The sequence below is a fragment of the Oncorhynchus mykiss genome, chromosome 9 (assembly GCF_013265735.2).
Source record: "Oncorhynchus mykiss isolate Arlee chromosome 9, USDA_OmykA_1.1, whole genome shotgun sequence".
Classification (NCBI taxonomy): Eukaryota; Metazoa; Chordata; class Actinopteri; order Salmoniformes; family Salmonidae; genus Oncorhynchus; species Oncorhynchus mykiss.
In genome coordinates, this window is record NC_048573.1 from 1,022,503 (window position 1) to 1,046,864 (window position 24,362).

General features: G+C 45.0%; 1 protein-coding gene and 1 long non-coding RNA gene across 6 annotated transcripts; one reads left to right on the forward strand and one right to left on the reverse strand.

The window, feature by feature from the left end:
* Positions 1 to 4,838: 4,838 nt before the first annotated feature.
* On the reverse strand, positions 4,839 to 22,427 carry LOC110510465 (high mobility group protein B2). Of its 2 annotated transcripts, none has more exons than XM_036987009.1 (6): positions 22,277 to 22,427; positions 21,469 to 21,632; positions 20,699 to 20,850; positions 17,621 to 17,679; positions 11,574 to 11,689; positions 4,839 to 5,694 (listed from the first exon to the last, which is right to left on the reverse strand). In XM_036987009.1, the coding sequence occupies exons 2-6, from the start codon at positions 21,616 to 21,618 to the stop codon at positions 5,530 to 5,532; spliced, it is 642 nt and encodes a 213-aa protein (XP_036842904.1). In that variant the 5' UTR covers positions 21,619 to 21,632; positions 22,277 to 22,427; the 3' UTR covers positions 4,839 to 5,529. The 2 variants fall into 2 exon arrangements, with proteins under 2 accessions (XP_036842904.1, XP_036842905.1); XM_036987010.1 differs by lacking the exon at positions 4,839 to 5,694 and adding an exon at positions 5,701 to 6,867.
* LOC118965950 lies at positions 6,924 to 8,906 on the forward strand. 4 transcript variants are annotated; one of them, XR_005053075.1, is made up of 3 exons: positions 6,924 to 7,091; positions 7,668 to 8,301; positions 8,642 to 8,906. It is a non-coding gene; the product is annotated as an uncharacterized LOC118965950 (long non-coding RNA). The 4 variants fall into 4 exon arrangements; XR_005053074.1 differs by lacking the exon at positions 6,924 to 7,091 and adding an exon at positions 7,257 to 7,283; XR_005053076.1 differs by lacking the exon at positions 6,924 to 7,091 and adding an exon at positions 8,302 to 8,337 and having other exon boundaries at positions 7,462 to 8,261; positions 8,682 to 8,906.
* Positions 22,428 to 24,362: the final 1,935 nt, after the last annotated feature.

Genomic DNA, 24,362 nt, shown 5'->3' on the forward strand with positions numbered 1-24,362 from the left:
TAGTGTTATAGAGAGGGAGGATAAAGGGATCTAGTGTTACAGAGAGGGAGGAGATAAGGGCTCTAGTGTTACAGAGGGAGGAGGTAAGGGCTCTAGTGTTATAGAGAGGGAGGAGGTAAGGGCTCTAGTGTTACAGAGAGGGAGGAGGTAAGGGCTCTAGTGTTATAGAGCGGGAGGAGGTAAGGGGTCTAGTGTTACAGAGGGAGGAGGTAAGGGCTCTAGTGTTATAGAGGGAGGAGGTAAGGGCTCTAGTGTTATAGAGGGAGGAGGTAAGGGCTCTAGTGTTATAGAGGGAGGAGGTAAGGGCTCTATCTCTGAACCGTTATAGAGAGGGAGGAGGTAAGGGCTCTAGTGTTATAGAGGGAGGAGGTAAGGGCTCTAGTGTTATAGAGGGAGGAGGTAAGGGCTCTAGTGTTATAGAGGGAGGAGGTAAGGGCTCTAGTGTTATAGAGGGAGGAGGTAAGGGCTCTAGTGTTATAGAGGGAGGAAGTAAGGGCTCTAGTGTTACAGAGGGAGGAGGTAAGGGCTCTAGTGTTATAGAGAGGGAGGAGGTAAGGGCTCTAGTGTTATAGAGGGAGGAGGTAAGGGCTCTAGTGTTACAGAGGGAGGAGGTAAGGGCTCTAGTGTTATAGAGGGAGGAGGTAAGGGCTCTAGTGTTATAGAGAGAGGGAGGAGGTAAGGGCTCTAGTGTTATAGAGGGAGGAGGTAAGGGCTCTAGTGTTATAGAGGGAGGAGGTAAGGGCTCTAGTGTTATAGAGGGAGGAGGTAAGTGCTCTAGTGTTACAGAGGGAGGAGGTAAGGGCTCTAGTGTTACAGAGGGAGGAGGTAAGGGCTCTAGTGTTACAGAGAGGGAGGAGGTAAGGGCTCTAGTGTTATAGAGGGAGGAGGTAAGGGCTCTAGTGTTATAGAGGGAGGAGGTAAGGGCTCTAGTGTTATAGAGAGGGAGGAGGTAAGGGCTCTAGTGTTATAGAGAGGGAGGAGGTAAGGGCTCTAGTGTTATAGAGGGAGGAGGTAAGGGCTCTAGTGTTATAGAGGGAGGAGGTAAGGGCTCTAGCGCTACAGATTGAGTCGACAGCTGCAGTGTAATTAACTGTGGGGGATTTAATCTATAGAGAGGGAGGAGCTATCAGATTGACAGTAATGAAGTAGTGAGAGGTTTGTGGGCGGAGTTAACAGGATAATCCCCCCGATTCATCATGACGACCATAAACAATAACCAATAACTGCATACCCCCAGAAAGGTTCACATCTCACCTTCCTGGTAAAATAAATAAATAGCTGATGTGAAAATATGATGGAAATATTCTTCAAATATTAAAATATGAAATAGTTGATATGAAGTATTTCCTGTTCAACTGAGCTGTATGATATAAGGCTTGAAATTACTTATTTTTTTGTAAATATAAATATATAATCAAATTATAAAAAGACTAACTATAAGATTTCACCTTCTTAATAACTGTAAAATACAATTTCTTTATATATTTAGAGTTAGAGAAAATGTGTCTGCCCCCGCCGTCTGCCCCCGCCTCCTGTGTACGTCTCAGAGCTCGAGCTTGGCTTCCTGGACTCGCCGTTCATCTCATATTCATCTTGTATCAGTCTACAACAAACAGAAAGTGATTTTTGTTTAAAATCAATGCTATATTTAAGATTACTGGCTATAAATCGATCTCTGAATGTGCTTCGGTGATGAAACCACTCTTTCCTGCTGCGCTACGACGTAAGGATTCCTGTGACGCAGGGTTCAGCAAAGAGATGATGGACAGTCAGGAGAGCGAATGAAATGGTAGGAGGGACATTCCAAGCTTCAAGTGGTGTCAGATTTCACATCCTGCTTTATACAGGCAGAAGACACATCGTCCTATGTCCGTGAGGGGCTACCGCTCAGTGCAAAACACATATAAGAGAAAATGTCGGACCGAAACAGTACCAGAACCACGCAGGTTCCCAAATACGGGACTTTGGTTCTATCTAGATCTATAATGGTTCTGGTTCTATCTACACTAACATGAGGTGCTTTCTCTCTATGTGGTCTAGATCTATACTGGTTATATCTACACTAACATGAGGTGGTTTCTCTCTAGGTGGTCTAGATCTATACTGGTTCTATCTACACTAACATAGGGTGGTTTCTCTCTAGGTGGTCTAGATCTATACTGGTTCTATCTACACTAACAAGGGATGGTTTCTCTCTAATGGTCTAGATCTACTCCCAAGCCATAACACTCCTGAACATCTAATCAAAGAGCTATCCAGACAACTCTTTAACACTGCTGCTACTCTCTGTTTATTACCTATTCATAGTCACTAACTCTACCTACATGTACATATCACCTCAATTACCTCGACTAACCGGTGTCCCCGCACATTGACTCTGTACCGTAACACCCTGTATTTGGCCTCCACATTGACTCTGTACCAGTTCCCCCTGTATATAGCCTCCACATTGACTCTGTACCAGTTCCCCCTGTATATAGCCTCCACATTGACTCTGTACCGGTACCCCCTGTATATAGCCTCCACATTGACTCTGTACCAGTACCCCCTGTATATAGTCTCCACATTGACTCTGTACCGTAACACCCTGTATATAGCCTCCACATTGACTCTGTACCGGTACCCCCTGTATATAGCCTCCACATTGACTCTGTACCGGTACCCCCTGTATATAGTCTCCACATTGACTCTGTACCGGTACCCCCTGTATATAGCCTCCACATTGACTCTGTACCGGTACCCCCTGTATATAGCCTCCACATTGACTCTGTACCGGTACCCCCTGTATATAGCCTCCACATTGACTCTGTACCGTAATACCCTGTATATAGCCTCCACATTGACTCTGTACCATAACCCCCTGTATATAGCGTCCACATTGACTCTGTACCGATACCCCCTGTATATAGCCTCCACATTGACTCTGTACCGGTACCCCCTGTATATAGCCTCCACATTGACTCTGTACCAGTACCCCATGTATATAGCCTCCACATTGACTCTGTACCGGTACCCCCTGTATATAGTCTCCACATTGACTCTGTACCAGTACCCCCTGTATATAGGCCTGTTATCTTACTGCCGCTCTTTAATTACAGTGCCTTGCGAAAGTATTCGGCCCCCTTGAACTTTGCGACCTTTTGCCACATTTCAGGCTTCAAACATAAAGATATAAAACAGTATTTTTTTGTGAAGAATCAACATCAAGTGGGACACAATCATGAAGTGGAACGACATTTATTGGATATTTCAAACTTTTTTAACAAATTAAAAACTGAAAAATTGGGCGTGCAAAATTATTCAGCCCCTTTACTTTCAGTGCAGCAAACTCTCTCCAGAAGTTCAGTGAGGATCTCTGAATGATCCAATGTTGACCTAAATGACTAATGATGATGAATACAATCCACCTGTGTGTAATCAAGTCTCCGTATAAATGCACCTGCACTGTGATAGTCGCAGAGGTCCGTTAAATGCGCAGAGAGCATCATGAAGAACAAGGAACACACCAGGCAGGTCCGAGATACTGTTGTGAAGAAGTTTAAAGCCGGATTTGGATACAAAAAGATTTCTCAAGCTTTAAACATCCCAAGGAGCACTGTGCAAGCGATAATATTGAAATGGAAGGAGTATCAGACCACTGCAAATCTACCAAGACCTGGCCGTCCCTCTAAACTTTCAGCTCATACAAGGAGAAGACTGATCAGAGATGCAGCCAAGAGGCCCATGATCACTCTGGATGAACTGCAGAGATCTACAGCTGAGGTGGGAGACTCTGTCCATAGGACAACAATCAGTCGTATATTGCACAAATCTGGCCTTTATGGAAGAGTGGCAAGAAGAAAGCCATTTCTTAAAGATATCCATAAAAAGTGCTGTTTAAAGTTTGCCACAAGCCACCTGGGAGACACACCAAACATGTGGAAGAAGGTGCTCTGGTCAGATGAAACCAAAATTGAACTTTTTGGCAACAATGCAAGACGTTATGTTTGGCGTAAAAGCAACACAGTTCATCACCCTGAACACATCATCCCCACTGTCAAACATGGTGGTGGTGGCAGCATCATGGTTTGGGCCTGCTTTTCTTCAGCAGGGACAGGGAAGATGGTTAAAATTGCTGGGAAGATGGATGGAGCCAAATACAGGACCATTCTGGAAGAAAACCTGATGGAGTCTGCAAAAGACCTGAGACTGGGACGGAGATTTGTCTTCCAACAAGACAATGATCCAAAACATAAAGCAAAATCTACAATGGAATGGTTCAAAAATAAACATATCCAGGTGTTAGAATGGCCAAGTCAAAGTCCAGACCTGAATCCAATCGAGAATCTGTGGAAAGAACTGAAAACTGCTGTTCACAAATGCTCTCCATCCAACCTCACTGAGCTCGAGCTGTTTTGCAAGGAGGAATGGGAAAAAATGTCAGTCTCTCGATGTGCATAACTGATAGAGACATACCCCAAGCGACTTACAGCTGTAATCGCAGCAAAAGGTGGAGCTACAAAGTATTAATTTAAGGGGGTTGAATAATTTTGCACTCCTAATTTTTCAGTTTTTGATTTGTTAAAAAAGTTTGAAATATCCAATAAATATTAGGGAAGGTGGTTAAAAGTCTGAGAGAGTCTGCAAAAGACCTGAGACTGGGACGGAGATTTGTTTTCCACTTCATGATTGTGTCCCACTTGTTGTTGATTCTTCACAAAAAAATACAGTTTTATATCTTTATGTTTGAAGCCTGAAATGTGGCAAAAGGTCGCAAAGTTCAAGGGGGCCGAATACTTTCGCAAGGCACTGTATTTGCATCAGTGTTGGAACAGGATTAGATAAAACACAAAAAAACATTTTCAGAATCATAATTTTTTTTATTATAAAAGTCAATTTCTACATATTGTTTCAGGACACATTTTTCCATTAAAAAATAAAATTAAAAACCAAAAAATAAAGTGTATATTTTAAAAGAGTCTGTAGCGTCACACAGCTCTGTTACGACACGTGATAATATTGTAGAGCCTGAACACCACTAGGACCACACACAACCCTGGGAACACCAACAACCTTCTACAAACAGCAACACCGAATGAAGACACCCACAACATTCAGCTCTTATCCAACCCCAACAGAGGTCTGCTATTGGACATGTTGGCCCACAGCAACTGTTTCCAGGGTTACAGATGTTTGCGATGACGACTATTCAGTTACACGGTGATATTATGAGTCTCCTTTAGGTCGTGTCTGGTCCAGTCCAGCTCTAACTAACTCCTGACCTAACTAACCTTTGACCTCTGGTCAGCCCTCAACCCTGCAGGGTCACTGACAGGCACACATAACTTTCAGCCAATCAGATTCCTCCTCTGGCCCGTTAGGATTCCGGTGGAACTGGGTTTGTTCGTTTTACCTCGCCGCGACCCTGGGGAGGGCGGAGTTTCCACTTTAGGACCAATGGAATGGTCTCAAAATGCGCAAACTCCGCCCACTAGGCGAGCGCTAAATCGAACGCACCAATCCAACAGGCACGAACACTACGCTAACACTTTACTCATCATCATCGTCATCCTCGTCATCATCGTCCTCCAGGTCGTCGTCATCATCATCGTCGCCACCGGCCATGGCGTGGGGCATCATATTGGACGAGCCACCGGGACCGGGTCGCATCGGCACCCGCTTCACGTTCGCACCGGAGCGGTATGCAGCCATATCCTACAGACAGAGAGATGGTGTTATACAGCTGGAGCGGTATGCAGCCATATCCTACAGACAGAGAGATGGTGTTATACAGCTGGAGCGGTATGCAGCCATATCCTACAGACAGAGAGATGGTGTTATACAGCTGGAGCGGTATGCAGCCATATCCTACAGACAGAGAGATGGTGTTATACAGCTGGAGCGGTATGCAGCCATATCCTACAGACAGAGAGATGGTGTTATACAGCTGGAGCGGTATGCAGCCATATCCTACAGACAGAGAGATGGTGTTATACAGCTGGAGCGGTATGCAGCCATATCCTACAGACAGAGAGATGGTGTTATACAGCTGGAGCGGTATGCAGCCATATCCTACAGACAGAGAGATGGTGTTATACAGCTGGAGCGGTATGCAGCCATATCCTACAGACAGAGAGACGGTGTTATACAGCTGGAGCGGTATGCAGCCATATCCTACAGACAGAGAGATGGTGTTATACAGCTGGAGCGGTATGCAGCCATATCCTACAGACAGAGAGATGGTGTTATACAGCTGGAGCGGTATGCAGCCATATCCTACAGACAGAGAGAAGGTGTTATACAGCTGGAGCGGTATGCAGCCATATCCTACAGACAGAGAGATGGTGTTATACAGCTGGAGCGGTATGCAGCCATATCCTACAGACAGAGAGATGGTGTTATACAGCTGGAGCGGTATGCAGCCATATCCTACAGACAGAGAGATGGTGTTATACAGCTGGAGCGGTATGCAGCCATATCCTACAGACAGAGAGATGGTGTTATACAGCTGGAGCGGTATGCAGCCATATCCTACAGACAGAGAGATGGTGTTATACAGCTGGAGCGGTATGCAGCCATATCCTACAGACAGAGAGACGGTGTTATACAGCTGGAGCGGTATGCAGCCATATCCTACAGACAGAGAGATGGTGTTATACAGCTGGAGCGGTATGCAGCCATATCCTACAGACAGAGAGATGGTGTTATACAGCTGGAGCGGTATGCAGCCATATCCTACAGACAGAGAGATGGTGTTATACAGCTGGAGCGGTATGCAGCCATATCCTACAGACAGAGAGATGGTGTTATACAGCTGGAGCGGTATGCAGCCATATCCTACAGACAGAGAGATGGTGTTATACAGCTGGAGCGGTATGCAGCCATATCCTACAGACTGAGAGATGGTGTTATACAGCTGGAGCGGTATGCAGCCATATCCTACAGACAGAGAGATGGTGTTATACAGCTGGAGCGGTATGCAGCTGTCAGTCTCTAACAGGTGTTATGATGGGGTACAGCTGTCTGTCAGTCTCTAACAGGTGTTATGATGGGGTACAGCTGTCAGTCTCTAACAGGTGTTATGATGGGGTACAGCTGTCAGTCTCTAACAGGTGTTATGATGGGGTACAGCTGTCTGTCAGTCTCTAACAGGTGTTATGATGGGGTACAGCTGTCTGTCAGTCTCTAACAGGTGTTATGATGGGGTACAGCTGTCAGTCTCTAACAGGTGTTATGATGGGGTACAGCTGTCTGTCAGACTCTAACAGGTGTTATGATGGGGTACAGCTGTCAGTCTCTAACAGGTGTTATGATGGGGTACAGCTGTCTGTCAGTCTCTAACAGGTGTTATGATGGGGTACAGCTGTCTGTCAGTCTCTAACAGGTGTTATGATGGGGTACAGCTGTCAGTCTCTAACAGGTGTTATGATGGGGTACAGCTGTCTGTCAGACTCTAACAGGTGTTATGATGGGGTACAGCTGTCAGTCTCTAACAGGTGTTATGATGGGGTACAGCTGTCAGTCTCTAACAGGTGTTATGATGGGGTACAGCTGTCTGTCAGTCTCTAACAGGTGTTATGATGGTGTACAGCTGTCAGTCTCTAACAGGTGTTATGATGGGGTACAGCTGTCTGTCAGACTCTAACAGGTGTTATGATGGAGTACAGCTGTCTGTCAGACTCTAACAGGTGTTATGATGGGGTACAGCTGTCTGTCAGTCTCTAACAGGTGTTATGATGGGGTACAGCTGTCTGTCAGTCTCTAACAGGTGTTATGATGGGGTACAGCTGTCTGTCAGACTCTAACAGGTGTTATGATGGGGTACAGCTGTCTGTCAGACTCTAACAGGTGTTATGATGGGGTACAGCTGTCTGTCAGACTCTAACAGGTGTTATGATGGGGGTACAGCTGTCAGTCTCTAACAGGTGTTATGATGGGGTACAGCTGTCTGTCAGACTCTAACAGGTGTTATGATGGGGTACAGCTGTCTGTCAGACTCTAACAGGTGTTATGATGGGGTACAGCTGTCTGTCAGTCTCTAACAGGTGTTATGATGGGGTACAGCTGTCAGTCAGTCTCTAACAGGTGTTATGATGGGGTACAGCTGTCTGTCAGACTCTAACAGGTGTTATGATGGGGGTACAGCTGTCAGTCTCTAACAGGTGTTATGATGGGGTACAGCTGTCTGTCAGACTCTAACAGGTGTTATGATGGGGTACAGCTGTCTGTCAGACTCTAACAGGTGTTATGATGGGGTACAGCTGTCTGTCAGTCTCTAACAGGTGTTATGATGGGGTACAGCTGTCTGTCAGACTCTAACAGGTGTTATGATGGGGTACAGCTGTCAGTCTCTAACAGGTGTTATGATGGGGTACAGCTGTCTGTCAGTCTCTAACAGGTGTTATGATGGGGTACAGCTGTCTGTCAGTCTCTAACAGGTGTTATGATGGGGTACAGCTGTCAGTCTCTAACAGGTGTTATGATGGGGTACAGCTGTCTGTCAGACTCTAACAGGTGTTATGATGGGGTACAGCTGTCAGTCTCTAACAGGTGTTATGATGGGGTACAGCTGTCAGTCTCTAACAGGTGTTATGATGGGGTACAGCTGTCTGTCAGTCTCTAACAGGTGTTATGATGGTGTACAGCTGTCAGTCTCTAACAGGTGTTATGATGGGGTACAGCTGTCTGTCAGACTCTAACAGGTGTTATGATGGGGTACAGCTGTCTGTCAGTCTCTAACAGGTGTTATGATGGGGTACAGCTGTCAGTCTCTAACAGGTGTTATGATGGTGTACAGCTGTCAGACTCTAACAGGTGTTATGATGGGGTACAGCTGTCTGTCAGTCTCTAACAGGTGTTATGATGGGGTACAGCTGTCAGTCTCTAACAGGTGTTATGATGGGGTACAGCTGTCTGTCAGACTCTAACAGGTGTTATGATGGAGTACAGCTGTCTGTCAGACTCTAACAGGTGTTATGATGGGGTACAGCTGTCTGTCAGTCTCTAACAGGTGTTATGATGGGGTACAGCTGTCTGTCAGTCTCTAACAGGTGTTATGATGGGGTACAGCTGTCTGTCAGACTCTAACAGGTGTTATGATGGGGTACAGCTGTCTGTCAGACTCTAACAGGTGTTATGATGGGGTACAGCTGTCTGTCAGACTCTAACAGGTGTTATGATGGGGGTACAGCTGTCAGTCTCTAACAGGTGTTATGATGGGGTACAGCTGTCTGTCAGACTCTAACAGGTGTTATGATGGGGTACAGCTGTCTGTCAGACTCTAACAGGTGTTATGATGGGGTACAGCTGTCTGTCAGTCTCTAACAGGTGTTATGATGGGGTACAGCTGTCAGTCAGTTTCTAACAGGTGTTATGATGGGGTACAGCTGTCTGTCAGACTCTAACAGGTGTTATGATGGGGGTACAGCTGTCAGTCTCTAACAGGTGTTATGATGGGGTACAGCTGTCTGTCAGACTCTAACAGGTGTTATGATGTGGTACAGCTGTCTGTCAGTCTCTAACAGGTGTTATGATGGGGTACAGCTGTCTGTCAGTCTCTAACAGGTGTTATGATGGGGTACAGCTGTCTGTCAGACTCTAACAGGTGTTATGATGGGGTACAGCTGTCTGTCAGACTCTAACAGGTGTTATGATGGGGTACAGCTGTCTGTCAGTCTCTAACAGGTGTTATGATGGGGTACAGCTGTCTGTCAGTCTCTAACAGGTGTTATGATGGGGTACAGCTGTCTGTCAGTCTCTAACAGGTGTTATGATGGGGTACAGCTGTCTGTCAGTCTCTAACAGGTGTTATGATGGGGTACAGCTGTCTGTCAGTCTCTAACAGGTGTTATGATGGGGTACAGCTGTCTGTCAGACTCTAACAGGTGCCCCATAATGATGTCATCATCAATCTACACACAATACCCCATAATGACAAAAAGAAAACTCGTTTTTAGAAATGTTTTCAAATTCATGAAAAATAAAAAAACACATACCTTATTTACATAAGTATTCAGACTCTTTGATATGAGACTCGAAATTGAGCTTAGGTACATCCTGTTTCCATTGATCATCCTTGTGATGTTTCTTCAACTTGGAGTCCACCTGTGATAAATTAAATTGATTGGACATGATTTGGAAAGGCAAACACCTGTGTATATAAGGTCCCACAGTTTACAGTGCATGTCAGAGCAAAAACCAAGCCATGAGGTCGAAGGAATTGTCCGTAGAGGTCCGAGACAGGATTGTGTTGAGGCACAGAACTGGAGACGGGTACCAAACAATGTCTGCAGCATTGAAAGAACAGTGGCCTCCATCATTCCTTAAATGGAAGATGTTTGGAACCACCAAGACTCTTCCTAGAGCTGGCCGCCTGGCCAAACTGAGCAATCAGGGGAAAAGGGCCGTGGTCAGGGAGGTGACCAAGAACCCAAGGGTCACTCTGACAGGGCCCCAGAGTTCCTCTGTGGAGATGGGAGAGCCTTCCAGAAGGGCCAGGTCAGGGAGGTGACCAGGAACCCGATGGTCACTTTGACAGAGCTCCAAAGTTCATCTTTGGAGCACCAATCAGACCTTTATGAGTGTCCAGACGGAAGCCACTCCTTAGTAAAAGGGCACATGACAGCCCGCTTAGAGTTTGCCAAAAGGCACCTAAAGACTCTCAGACCATGAGAAACAAGATTCTCTGGTCTGATAAAACAAAGATTGAACTCTTTGGCCAGAATGCCAAGCATCACGTCTGGAGGAAACCTGGCACCAACCCTACGGTGAAGCATGGTGGTGGCAGCATCATGCTGTGGGGATGTCTTTCAGCGGTAGGGACTGGGAGACTAGTCAGGATCAAGGGAAAGATGAATGGAGCAAAGTACAGAGAGATCCTTGATGAAAACCTGCTCTAGAGCACTCAGGACTTCAGACTGGGGCGAAGGTTCACCTTCCAACAGGACAACGACCCTAAGCACACAGACAAGAAAACACAGGAGTGGCTTCTGAATGTCTCAAGTCTCTGAATGCCCTTGAGTGGCGCAGCCAGAGCCCGGACTTGAACCTGATCGAACATCTCTGGAGAGACCTGAAAATAGCTGAGCAGCGCCGCTCCCCATCCAGGTGTGCCAAGCTGGTAGCATCAAACCCAAGAAGACTAGAGGCTGTAATCGCTGCCGAAGGTGCTTCAACAAAGTACTGAGTAAAAGGTCTGAATACTTATGTAAATGTGACGTTTTCTCCAATAAAAAAATGCAATAATGTCTAAAAAAAACAATTTTTTTGCTTTGTCATTATAGTGTGTAGATTGATGAGGGGGGAAAACTATTTAATCCATTTAGAATAAGGCTGTTACAAAATGTGGAATAAGTCAAGGGGTCTGAATACTTCCTGAATTCATCGTATATCTGATTTTCTACGATAAAAAGATACTAATGCAATTTTTTTAAGTGGTTCCTTGTCATCGTGTAAAAATGGTGTTACGGAGATTTTGGACAAGCAGAATGTATGTCCTACTACTCCAAAGGACAAGTGGCTAAATAAGCTAATGTGAAGCCGTGTTGAAGTCCTGTATCTGTGTGCGTGTTTGTTACCGTAGTAACGTAGAGTACCTTGTCGTATTTCTCCCTCAGTCGGAGAGCCTTCTCTTCAAACGGCTGTTTCTGGGTTGGAGTCTGTTGACCCCACATGATCCCCAGCTTCTTAGCTGTCTCTCCTATAGAACAGCCTGGAGACGATAATACATTATATATACTACCTCATATACATACATTATATATATATATATACTACCTCATATAGAACAGCCTGGCGACAATAATACATACATTATATATATATATATACTACCTCATATACATACATTATACATATATATATATACTACTACCTCCTATAGAACAGCCTGGAGACAATAATACATACATTATATATACTACCTCATATACATACATTATATATATATATATATATATATATACTACCTCATATACATACATTATATATATATATATATATATATATATATATATATATATACTACCTCATATACATACATTATATATATATATATACTACCTCATATAGAACAGCCTGGCGACAATAATACATACATTATATATATATATATACTACCTCATATACATACATTATACATATATATATATATATACTACTACCTCCTATAGAACAGCCTGGAGACATTAATACATACATTATATATGTATATATATATATATATATATATATATATATATATATATATATATATATACACTACCTCATATACATACATTATACATATATATATATATATACTACTACCTCATATAGAACAGCCTGGTGATGATAATATATACATTATATATACTACCTCATATACATACATTATATATATATATATACTACCTCATATACAGTCTGGAGACAATAATACATACATTATATATACTACCTCATATACATATATATATATACTACCCCCTATAGAACAACCTGGAGACAATAATACATACATTCTATATACAATGCTCAAAAAAATAAAGGGAACACTTAAACAACACAATGTAACCCCAAGTCAATCACACTTCTGTGAAATCAAACTGTCCACTTAGGAAGCAACACTAATTGACAATAAATTTCACATGCTGTTGTGCCAATGGAATAGACAACAGGTGGAAATTATAGGCAATTAGCAAGACACCCCAAATAAAGGAGTGGTTCTGCAGGGGGTGACCACAGACCACTTCTCAGTTCCTATGCTTCCTGGCTGATGTTTTGGTCGCTTTTGAATGCTGGCGGTGCTTTCACTCTAGTGGTAGCATGAGACGGAGTCTACAACCCACACAAGTGGCTCAGGTAGTGCAGCTCATCCAGGATGGCACATCAATGTGAGCTGTGGCAAGAAGGTTTGCTGTGTCTGTCAGCGTAGTGTCCAGAGCATGGAGGCGCTACCAGGAGACAGGCCAGTACATCAGGAGACGTGGAGGAGGCCGTAGGAGGGCAACAACCCAGCAGCAGGACCACTACCTCCGCCTTTGTGCAAGGAGGAGCAGGAGGAGCACTGCCAGAGCCCTGCAAAATGACCTCCAGCAGGCCACAAATGTGCATGTGTCTGCTCAAACGGTCAGAAACAGACTCCATCAGGGTGGTATGAGGGCCTGATGTCCACAGGTGGGGGTTGTGCTTACAGCCCAACACCGTGCAGGACGTTTGGCATTTGCCAGAGAACACCAAGATTGGCAAATTCGCCACTGGTGCCCTGTGCTCTTCACAGATGAAAGCAGGTTCACACTGAGCACATGTGACAGACGTGACAGAGTCTGGAGACGCCGTGGAGAACGTTCTGCTGCCTGCAACATCCTCCAGCATGACCGGTTTGGCGGTGGGTCAGTCATGGTGTGGGGTGGCATTTCTTTGGCGGGCCGCACAGCCCTCCATGTGCTCGCCAGAGGTAGCCTGACTGCCATTAGGTACAGAGATGAGATCCCCAGACACCTTGTGAGACCATATGCTGGTGCGGTTGGCCCTGGGTTCCTCCTAATGCAAGACAATGCTAGACGTGGCTGGAGTGTGTCAGCAGTTCCTGCAAGGGGAAGGCATTGCTGCTATGGACTGGCCCGCCCGTTCCCCAGACCTGAATCCAATTGAGCACATCTGGGACATCATGTCTCGCTCCATCCACCAATGCCACGTTGCACCAGACTGTCCAGGAATTGGCGGATGCTTTAGTCCAGGTCTGGGAGGAGATCCCTCAGGAGACCATCCGCCACCTCATCAGGAGCATGACCAGGCGTTGTAGGGAGGTCATACAGGCACGTGGAGGCCACACATACTACTGAGCCTCATTTTGACTTGTTTTAAGGACATTACATCAAAGTTGGATCAGCCTGTAGTTGTGGTTTTCCACTTTAATTTTGAGTGTGACTCCAAATCCAGACCTCCATGGGTTGATAAATTTGATTTCCATTGATCATTTTTGTGTGATTTTGTTGTCAGCACATTCAACTATGTAAAGAAAAAAGTATTTAATAAGAATATTTCATTCATTCAGATCTAGGATGTGTTATTTTAGTGTTCCCTTTATTTTTTTTAGCAGTGTATATAGTACCTCATAGGGGGTAGTATATATATATAATAATGTACATATTATTGTCTCCAGGCTGTTCTTTAAGAGGTAGTAGTATATACAGTTGAAGTCAGAAGTTTACATACACCTTAGCCAAATACATTTAAACTCAGTTTTTCACAATTCCTGACATTTAATCCTAGTGAAAATTCCCTGTTTTAGGTCAGTTAGGATCACCACTTTATTTTAAGAATGTGAAATGTCAGAATAATAGTAGAGATAATAATTTATTTCAGCTTTTATTTCTTTCATCACATTCCCAGTGGGTCATAAGTTTACATACACTCAATTAGTATTTGGTAGCATTGCCTTTAAATTGTTTAACTTGGGTCAAACATTTCGCGTAGCCTTCCACGAGCTTCCCACAATAAGTTGGGTGAATTTTGGCCCATTCCTCCTGACAAAGCTGGTGTAACTGAGTCAGGTTTGTAGGCCTCCTTGCTCGCACACGCTTTTTCAGTTCTGCCAACACATTTTCTATAGGATTGAGGTCAGGACTTGTGCTGGCCACTCCAATACCTTGACTTTGTTGTCCTTAAGACATTTTGCCACAACTGGAAGTATACTTGGGGTCATTGATCATTTGGAAGACCCATTTGCGACCAAGCTTTAACTTCCTGACCGATGTCTTGAGATGTTGCTTCAATATATCCACATAATTTCCCTGCCTCATGATGCCATCTATTTTGTGAAGTGCACCAGTCCCTCCTGCAGCAAAGCACCCCCACAACATGATACTGCCACCCCCGTGCATCACGGTTGGGATGGAGTTCTTCGGTTTGCAAGCCTTCCCCTTTTTCCTCCAAACATAACGATGGTCATTATGGCCAAACAGTTCTATTTTTGTTTCATCAGACCAGAGGACATTTCTCCAAAAAGTATGATCTTTGTCCCCATGTTGTCACGTTCGTCGTAAAGAGGAGACCGAGGCGCAGCGTGGTAAGGGAACATAACTCTTTAATTAAAGAGAACACTGAACACAACTAAACAAAACGAACCGTGAAGCAATATGACTCAGAACAGGCAACTAAACATAGAATAACAACCCAAACTATCCAAGGAATATGGCTCAGAACAGGCAACTAAACATAGAATAACAACCCAAACTATCCAAGCAATATGGCTCAGAACAGGCAACTAAACATAGAAAAACAACCCACAAACTATCCAAGGAATATGGCTCAGAACAGGCAACTAAACATAGAATAACAACCCAAACTATCCAAGGAATATGGCTCAGAACAGGCAACTAAACATAGAATAACAACCCAAACTATCCAAGGAATATGGCTCAGAACAGGCAACTAAACATAGAAAAACAACCCACAAACTATCCAAGGAATATGGCTCAGAACAGGCAACTAAACATGGAATACAAAACATAGAAAGGATCTCTAAGGTCAGGGCGTGACAATGTGCAGTTGCAAACCGTAGTCTGGCTTTTTTTAATGGTGGTTTTGGAGCAGTGGCTTCTTCCTTGCTGAGTGGCCTTTCAGGTTATGTCGATATAGGACTCGTTTTACTATGGAAATAGATACTTTTGTACCTGTTTCTTCCATCCTCTTCACAAGGTCCTTTGCTGTTGTTCTGGGATTGATTTGTACTTTTCACACCAAAGTACATTCATCTTTAGAAGACAGTTTGAAGGTAGGCCTTGAAATACATCCACAGGTACAACTCCAATTGACTCAAATGATGTCAATTAGCCTAACAGAAGCTTCGAAAGCCATGACATAATTTTCTGGAATTTTCCAAGCTGTTTAAAGGCACAGTCAGACCCACTGGAATTGTGATACAGTGAATTATAAGTGAAGTAATCTGACTGTAAACAATTGTTGTAAAAATGACTTGTCATGCATAATGTAGATGTCCTAACCGACTTGCCAAAAATAGTTTGTAAACAAGAAATTTGTGGAGAGGTTGAAAAACAAGTTTTAATGACTCCAACCTAAGTGTATGTAAACTACAGACTTCAACTGTACATTATTATACGTGTATATACATTACTATTAGACTCTCCTACAGAACAGCCTGGAGACTGGTAGTAATACTGTCAACATTAGTGACCCTGGGAACTCCTGGTAGTAATACTGTCAACATTAGTGACCCTGGGAACTCCTGGTAGTAATACTGTCAACATTAGTGACCCTGGGAACTCCTGGTAGTAATACTGTCATCATTAGTGATCCTGTGAAATCCTGGTAGTAATACTGTCATCATTAGTGACCCTGGGAACTCCTGGTAGTAATACTGTCATCATTAGTGATCCTGTGAACTCCTGGTAGTAATACTGTCATCAGTAGTGACCCTGGGAACTCCTGGTAGTAATACTGTCATCATTAGTGACCCTGGGAACTCCTGGTAGTAATACTGTCAACATTAGTGACCCTGGGAACTCCTGGTAGTAATACTGTCAACATTAGTGACCCTGGGAACTCCTGGTAGTAATACTGTCATCATTAGTGATCCTGTGAAATCCTGGTAGTAATACTGTCATCAGTAGTGACCCTGGGAACTCCTGGTAGTAATACTGTCATCATTAGTGACCCTGGGAACTCCTGGTAGTAATACTGTCAACATTAGTGACCCTGGGAACTCCTGGTAGTAATACTGTCAACATTAGTGACCCCGGGAACTCCTGGTAGTAATACTGTCAACATTAGTGACCCTGGGCACTCCTGGTAGTAATACTGTCATCATTAGTGATCCTGTGAAATCCTGGTAGTAATACTGTCATCATTAGTGACCCTGGGAACTCCTGGTAGTAATACTGTCATCATTAGTGACCCTGTGAACTCCTGGTAGTAATACTGTCAACATTAGTGATCCTGTGAACTCCTGGTAGTAATACTGTCATCATTAGTGACCCTGGGAACTCCTGGTAGTAATACTGTCAACATTAGTGACCCTGGGAACTCCTGGTAGTAATACTGTCATCATTAGTGACCCTGTGAACTCCTGGTAGAAATACTGTCATCATTAGTGACCCTGTGAACTCCTGGTAGTAATACTGTCATCATTAGTGACCCTGGGAACTCCTGGTAGTAATACTGTCATCAGTAGTGACCCTGGGAACTCCTGGTAGTAATACTGTCATCATTAGTGACCCTGGGAACTCCTGGTAGTAATACTGTCAACATTAGTGACCCTGGGAACTCCTGGTAGTAATACTGTCATCATTAATGACCCTGGGAACTCCTGGTAGTAATACTGTCATCATTAGTGACCCTGGGAACTCCTGGTAGTAATACTGTCATCATCATCATCATTAGTGTACCTGGGAACTCCTGGTAGTAATACTGTCATCATCATCATCATTAGTGTACCTGGGAACTCCTGGTAGTAATACTGTCATCATCATCATCATCATCATCATTAGTGTACCTGGGAACTCCTGGTAGTAATACTGTCATCATCATCATCATTAGTGTACCTGGGAACTCCTGGTAGTAATACTGTCATCATCATCATCATTAGTGTACCTGGGAACTCCTGGTAGTAATACTGTCATCATCATCATCATTAGTGTACCTGGGAACTCCTGTTTGACCGTCGGACGGAACTCTGCTGAGAACACAAAGAAGGCAGACCTGGGGGAGGAAGAGGAAGGAGAGTTAGAGGGAAGCAGGTCATATGTGATGGATGGAGGGAGGAGGGTTAGAGGGAAGCAGGTCATATGTGATGGATGGAGGGAGGAGGGTTAGAGGGAAGCAGGTCATATGTGATGGATGGAGGGAGGAGGGTTAGAGGGAAGCAGGTCATATGTGATGGATGGAGGGAGGAGGGTTAGAGGGAAGCAGGTCATATGTGATGGATGGAGGGAGGAGGGTTAGAGGGAAGCAGGTCATATGTGATGGATGGAGGGAGGAGGGTTAGAGGGAAGCAGGTCATATGTGATGGATGGAGGGAGGAGGGTTAGAGGGAAGCAGGTCATATGTGATGGACGGAGAAGAGTTAGAGGGAAGCAGGTCATATGTGATGGAGGGAGGAGGAGGGTTAGAGGGAAGCAGGTCATATGTGATGGACGGAGGAGGGATAGAGGGAAGCAGGTCATATGTGATGGACGGAGAGAGGAGGGTTATAGGGAAGCAGGTCATATGTGATGGAGGGAGGAGGGTTAGAGGGAAGCAGGTCATATGCGATGGAGGGAGGGTTAGAGGGAAGCAGGTCATATATGATGGAGGGAGGAGGGTTAGAGGGAAGCAGGTCATATGTGATGGAGGGAGGAGGGTTAGAGGGAAGCAGGTCATATGTGATGGAGGGTTAGAGGGAATCAGGTCATATGTGATGGAGGGAGGATGAGGGTTAGAGGGAAGCAGGTCATATGTGATGGAGGGAGGGTTAGAGGGAAGCAGGTCATATGTGATGGACGGATGAGGGTTAGAGGGAAGCAGGTCATATGTGATGGACGGAGGAGGGTTAGAGGGAAGCAGGTCATATGTGATGGAGGGAGGAGGAGGATTAGAGGGAAGCAGGTCATATGTGATGGAGGGAGGGTTAGAGGGAAGCAGGTCATATGTGATGGACGGAAGAGGGTTAGAGGGAAGCAGGTCATATGTGATGGAGGAAGGAGGGTTAGAGGGAAACAGGTCATATGTGATGGAGGGAGGAGGGTTAGAGGGAAGCAGGTCATATGTGATGGATGGAGGAGGGAAGCAGGTCATATGTGATGGAGGGTTAGAGGGAAGCAGGTCATATGTGATGGATGGAGGAGGGAAGCAGGTCATATGTGATGGAGGAAGGAGTGTTAGAGGGAAGCAGGTCATATGCGATGGACGGAGGAGGGTTATAGGGAAGCAGGTCATATGCGATGGAGGGAGGGTTAGAGGGAAGCAGGTCATATATGATGGAGGGAGGGAGGAGGGTTAGAGGGAAGCAGGTCATATGTGATGGACCAAGGAGGGTTAGAGGGAAGCAGGTCATATGTGATGGACGGAGGAGGGTTAGAGGGAAGCAGGTAATTTGTGATGGAGGGAGGAGGGTTAGAGGGAAGCAGGTCATATGTGATGGAGGGTTAGAGGGAATCAGGTCATATGTGATGGAGGGAGGAGGAGGGTTAGAGGGAAGCAGGTCATATGTGATGGACGGAGGAGGGTTAGAGGGAAGCAGGTCATATGTGATGGACGGAGGAGGATTAGAGGGAAGCAGGTCATATGTGATGGAGGGAGGAGGGTTAGAGGGAAGCAGGTCATATGTGATGGATGGAGGAGGGTTAGAGGGAAGCAGGTCATATGTGATGGAGGGAGGGTTAGAGGGAAGCAGGTCATATGTGATGGAGGAAGGAGGGTTAGAGGGAAACAGGTCATATGTGATGGAGGGAGGAGGGTTAGAGGGAAGCAGGTCATATGTGATGGACGGAGGAGGGTTAGAGGGAAGCAGGTCATATGTGATGGAGGGAGGAGGAGGGTTAGAGGGAAGCAGGTCATATGTGATGGAGGGAGGGTTAGAGGGAAGCAGGTCATATGTGATGGACGGAGGAGGGTTAGAGGGAAGCAGGTCATTTATGATGGAGGGAGGAGGGTTAGAGGGAAGCAGGTCATATGTGATGGAGGGTTAGAGGGAATCAGGTCATATGTGATGGAGGGAGGAGGAGGGTTAGAGGGAAGCAGGTCATATGTGATGGAGGGAGGGTTAGAGGGAAGCAGGTCATATGTGATGGACGGAGGAGGGTTAGAGGGAAGCAGGTCATATGTGATGGAGGGAGGAGGAGGATTAGAGGGAAGCAGGTCATATGTGATGGAGGGAGGAGGGTTAGAGGGAAGCAGGTCATATGTGATGGATGGAGGAGGGTTAGAGGGAAGCAAGTCATATGTGATGGAGGGAGGGTTAGAGGGAAGCAGGTCATATGTGATGGAGGAAGGAGGGTTAGAGGGAAACAGGTCATATGTGATGGAGGGAGGAGGGTTAGAGGGAAGCAGGTCATATGTGATGGACGGAGGAGGGTTAGAGGGAAGCAGGTCATATGTGATGGAGGGAGGAGGAGGGTTAGAGGGAAGCAGGTCATATGTGATGGAGGGAGGGTTAGAGGGAAGCAGGTCATATGTGATGGACGGAGGAGGGTTAGAGGGAAGCAGGTCATATGTGATGGAGGGAGGAGGGTTAGAGGGAAGCAGGTCATATGTGATGGAGGGAGGGTTAGAGGGAAGCAGGTCATATGTGATGGACGGAGGAGGGTTAGAGGGAAGCAGGTCATATGTGATGGAGGGAGGAGGAGGGTTAGAGGGAAGCAGGTCATATGTGATGGACGGAGGGTTAGAGGGAAGCAGGTCATATGTGATGGATGGAGGAGGGTTAGAGGGAAGCAGGTCATATGTGATGGAGGGAGGGTTAGAGGGAAGCAGGTCATATGTGATGGACGGAGGCGGGTTAGAGGGAAGCAGGTCATATGTGATGGAGGGAGGAGGGTTAGAGGGAAGCAGGTCATATGTGATGGAGGGAGGGTTAGAGGGAAGCAGGTCATATGTGATGGAGGAAGGAGGGTTAGAGGGAAACAGGTCATATGTGATGGAGGGAGGAGGGTTAGAGGGAAGCAGGTCATGTGTGATGGAGGGAGGAGGGTTAGAGTGAAGCAGGTCATATGTGATGGATATACAGTAGTGTGTGACTCACGGGGGTCGTTTTGGAGCGTTGGGGTCCTTCTTCCTCCTACCACTCTTGGCCATCCCCTTGGGGGGGACGTACCCCCTCATGTCCCTCTCATAACGCACCTTGTCGTTCTTCGCCATGTCCTCAAAACGACGCTTGTCAATCGCAGTGGAAGCCTTCACAGTTATAAACACACTACATTATATATATATACTATTACACACACACACAGTTATAAAACACACATTATAACATCATCATCAGTGGAAGCCTTCACACAGTTATAAACACACTACATTATATATATATATATATACACTATTACACACAAACACAGGTATAACTATTACACACAAACACAGTTATAACTTCTCTATTACACACAAACACATTTATAACTTCTCTATTACACACACAATTATTATAACACCGTTATAACAGACACAGTGGTGGTATAACACCGTTATAACAGACACAGTGATATAACACCATCATAACAGACACAGAGGTATAACGCCGTTATAACAGACACAGTGATATAACACTGTTATAACAGACACCGTTACAGGGACACAGTAGTGGTATAACATCGTTATAACAGACACAGTGATATAACACCATCATAACAGACACAGTGGTATAACACCGTTATAACAGACACAGTGGTGGTATAACACCATTATAACAGGCACAGTAATATAACACCGTTATAACAGACAGAGTGATATAACAGACACCGTTATAACAGACACAGTGGTGGTATAACACCCTGTGATGTGTGTATTAATATGTACCCTCCATCTCTCTGAACACTGCTTGGAGAACTCGGCGAAGTTGACCGACTGGTCGGGTTGTTTAATCTTCTGTTCCTCCCGGCAGGTCTGGACGAAGAAGGCGTAGGCTGACGTCTTGCCCTTGGGTTTATTAACGTCCCCTTTCACCATGGTGACACGACTGACTGATGTACCACGGGAGAAAAATAGACACATTTATTAACTACTTTTATGCAAGAGCATCTAGCTAAAGTGGTTAACTAGCTAGGATCCACGTCAGATAACATTGTAGACCCGTGTGCAGTAGACTGTATAGGGTTTGCAGTGAGGGTTAGCCCGGTTAGCTGCCACCTAGCATGCTAGCTCGTTGAGAACAATGGGCCCACCATTTGCTTCCCGCCTAACGCGCTGCTAACTCATCCCATCCCCCAGCGCTAGCATTTATGCTAAAGATGCTAACGCTGCTAGCTTTCGGCTAGTTAACGTTAGCTAGTGTGAAGAAGAAAAATAATAATGAGTAATCAAATTAGTCATCCTTAATAAAGCAAGTTTATTTTTTACTTTAACTACATGTGAAATGTAGATGTAGCTACGTAACGTTTCGGTGGCTCGCTTTGTAGTTAGCTAACGTTAATATACAGTAACGTTACCGTACAGTAACGTTAACAGTTAACGGTACAGTAACTTAGCAGAAAAAATACGAGAAAAACATGCAAGGGGAAACTAACGTTTTCTACAATTATTCAGGTACATTTTTCATTAAATGGCTTCATGTAGGGAAAAAAATACATTTGACTACTACTAACGTGTAATCTTTTCCGTGACTTACTTTAACCGGTCAGATAGAAATAATTCGTCTCACGTTGTTGTTGTTGTTGTCGACGCTGTGTGCTTTGCTACGGAGGCCAGTTGATAGAGGTTCAAACTGGATGGAGCTCAGACCCCGCCCCCATCCCGCCCCCGTTGGCTGATTACCGTCAGTAGAACGCTTGGGGCGGGGACCGGAGTGTTGAGATGTGCGGAAACTCGTCCCTGATTGGCCAGGGTACGTTCGATTCAACCTTCATTTGGTCCCAAAGACTACTGCATGCCGTGCGGCAGATTTTCGCCCTAGTTGAACGCGGTGGGTACGCGGTAAATGGAATAATATTGTGATTCTGATGTTTTTTGCGCGGGTCTGTGATAGTTTATTACTAGCCTGATTGACAACGGTATCTGTCCGATCAGATCTGAACATTGTCCACTACTTGTCTTGTTAGTAATATGATGAAGCGATTCACAACAATGAAAACGACAAAGCGTAGAGATTGGAATCCTTTCTGGCTCACTTTGGCGAGAGGGGTGAAGCTGGGTTTAATGTCTATGGGGTGAAGTGGCAACTTACGTTGCCTCTGCTTTGGTTTTCTATACTGAACAAAGATATAAATGCAACATTTCATTTAAGTAGGCACGTCAGTTAAGAACAAATTCTTATTAACAATGACAGCCCAGGTGACACTGGGCCAATTGTGCACCGCCCTATGGGCCTGGATTCGAACCAGGGTGACTGTAGTGACTCCTCTACCACTGAGATGCAGTGCCTTAGACCACTGCGCCACTCGGGAGCAGTGCTCCATGGCTGAAATCATTAAAGATCCGAGAAATTTTCATTCACACAAAAAACATATTTCTCTCAGAATTTGTTCTTTGACAAGATAATCCATCCACCTGACAGGTGTGGCATGTCAAGAAGCTGATTGGCGCAGTGGTCTAAGATACTGCATCTTAGTGGTCTAAGATACTGCATCTCAGTGGTCTAAGATACTGCATCTCAGTGGTCTAAGATACTGCATCTCAGTGGTCTAAGATACTGCATCTCAGTGGTCTAAGATACTGCATCTCAGTGGTCTAAGATACTGAATCTCAGTGGTCTAAGATACTGCATCTCAGTGGTCTAAGATACTGCATCTCAGTGGTCTAAGATACTGCATCTTAGTGGACTAAGATACTGCATCTCAGTGGTCTAAGATACTGCATCTCAGTGGTCTAAGATACTGCATCTCAGTGGTCTAAGATACTGAATCTCAGTGGTCTAAGATACTGCATCTCAGTGGTCTAAGATACTGCATCTCAGTGGTCTAAGATACTGCATCTTAGTGGTCTAAGATACTGCATCTCAGTGGTCTAAGATACTGCATCTCAGTGGTCTAAGATACTGAATCTCAGTGGTCTAAGATACTGCATCTCAGTGGTCTAAGATACTGCATCTCAGTAGTCTAAGATACTGCATCTTAGTGGTCTAAGATACTGCATCTCAGTGGTCTAAGATACTGCATCTCAGTGGTCTAAGATACTGCATCTCAGTGGTCTAAGATACTGCATCTCAGTGGTCTAAGATACTGCATCTCAGTGGTCTAAGATACTGCATCTCAGTGGTCTAAGATACTGCATCTCAGTGGTCTAAGATACTGCATCTCAGTGGACTAAGATACTGCATCTCAGTGGTCTAAGATACTGCATCTCAGTGGTCTAAGATACTGCATCTCAGTGGTCTAAGATACTGCATCTCAGTGGTCTAAGATACTGCATCTTAGTGGTCTAAGATACTGCATCTCAGTGCAAGAGGTGTCACTGCAGTATTTGGTCAAAATAGAATAAAATCATTACACAGGTGCACCTTGTGCCTGACGGTGGTGCTGTTACTAATGACTACATGTATTTACCTGGAGGGCCTGAGGGTGGTGCTGTTACTAATGACTACCTGGAGGGCCTGAGCGTGGTGCTGTTACTAATGACTACATGGAGGGCCTGAGGGTGGTGCTGTTATTAATGACTACCTGGAGGGCCTGAGGGTGGTGCTGTTATTAATGACTACCTGGAGGGACTGAGGGTGGTGCTGTTACTAATGACTACCTGGAGGGCCTGTGGGTGGTGCT

Coding starts and splice junctions, on each gene's coding strand:
- LOC110510465 (XM_036987009.1), bottom strand. CDS start 21,618: ATGGTGAAAGGGGACGTTAATAAACCCAAGGGCAAGACGTCAGCCTAC. Junction 17,680..20,698: donor AACGCTCCAAAACGACCCCC/GTGAGTCACACA, acceptor TTCCTCCCCCAG/GTCTGCCTTCTTTGTGTTCT. Junction 5,695..11,573: donor TGAGGGAGAAATACGACAAG/GTACTCTACGTT, acceptor CTCTGTCTGTAG/GATATGGCTGCATACCGCTC.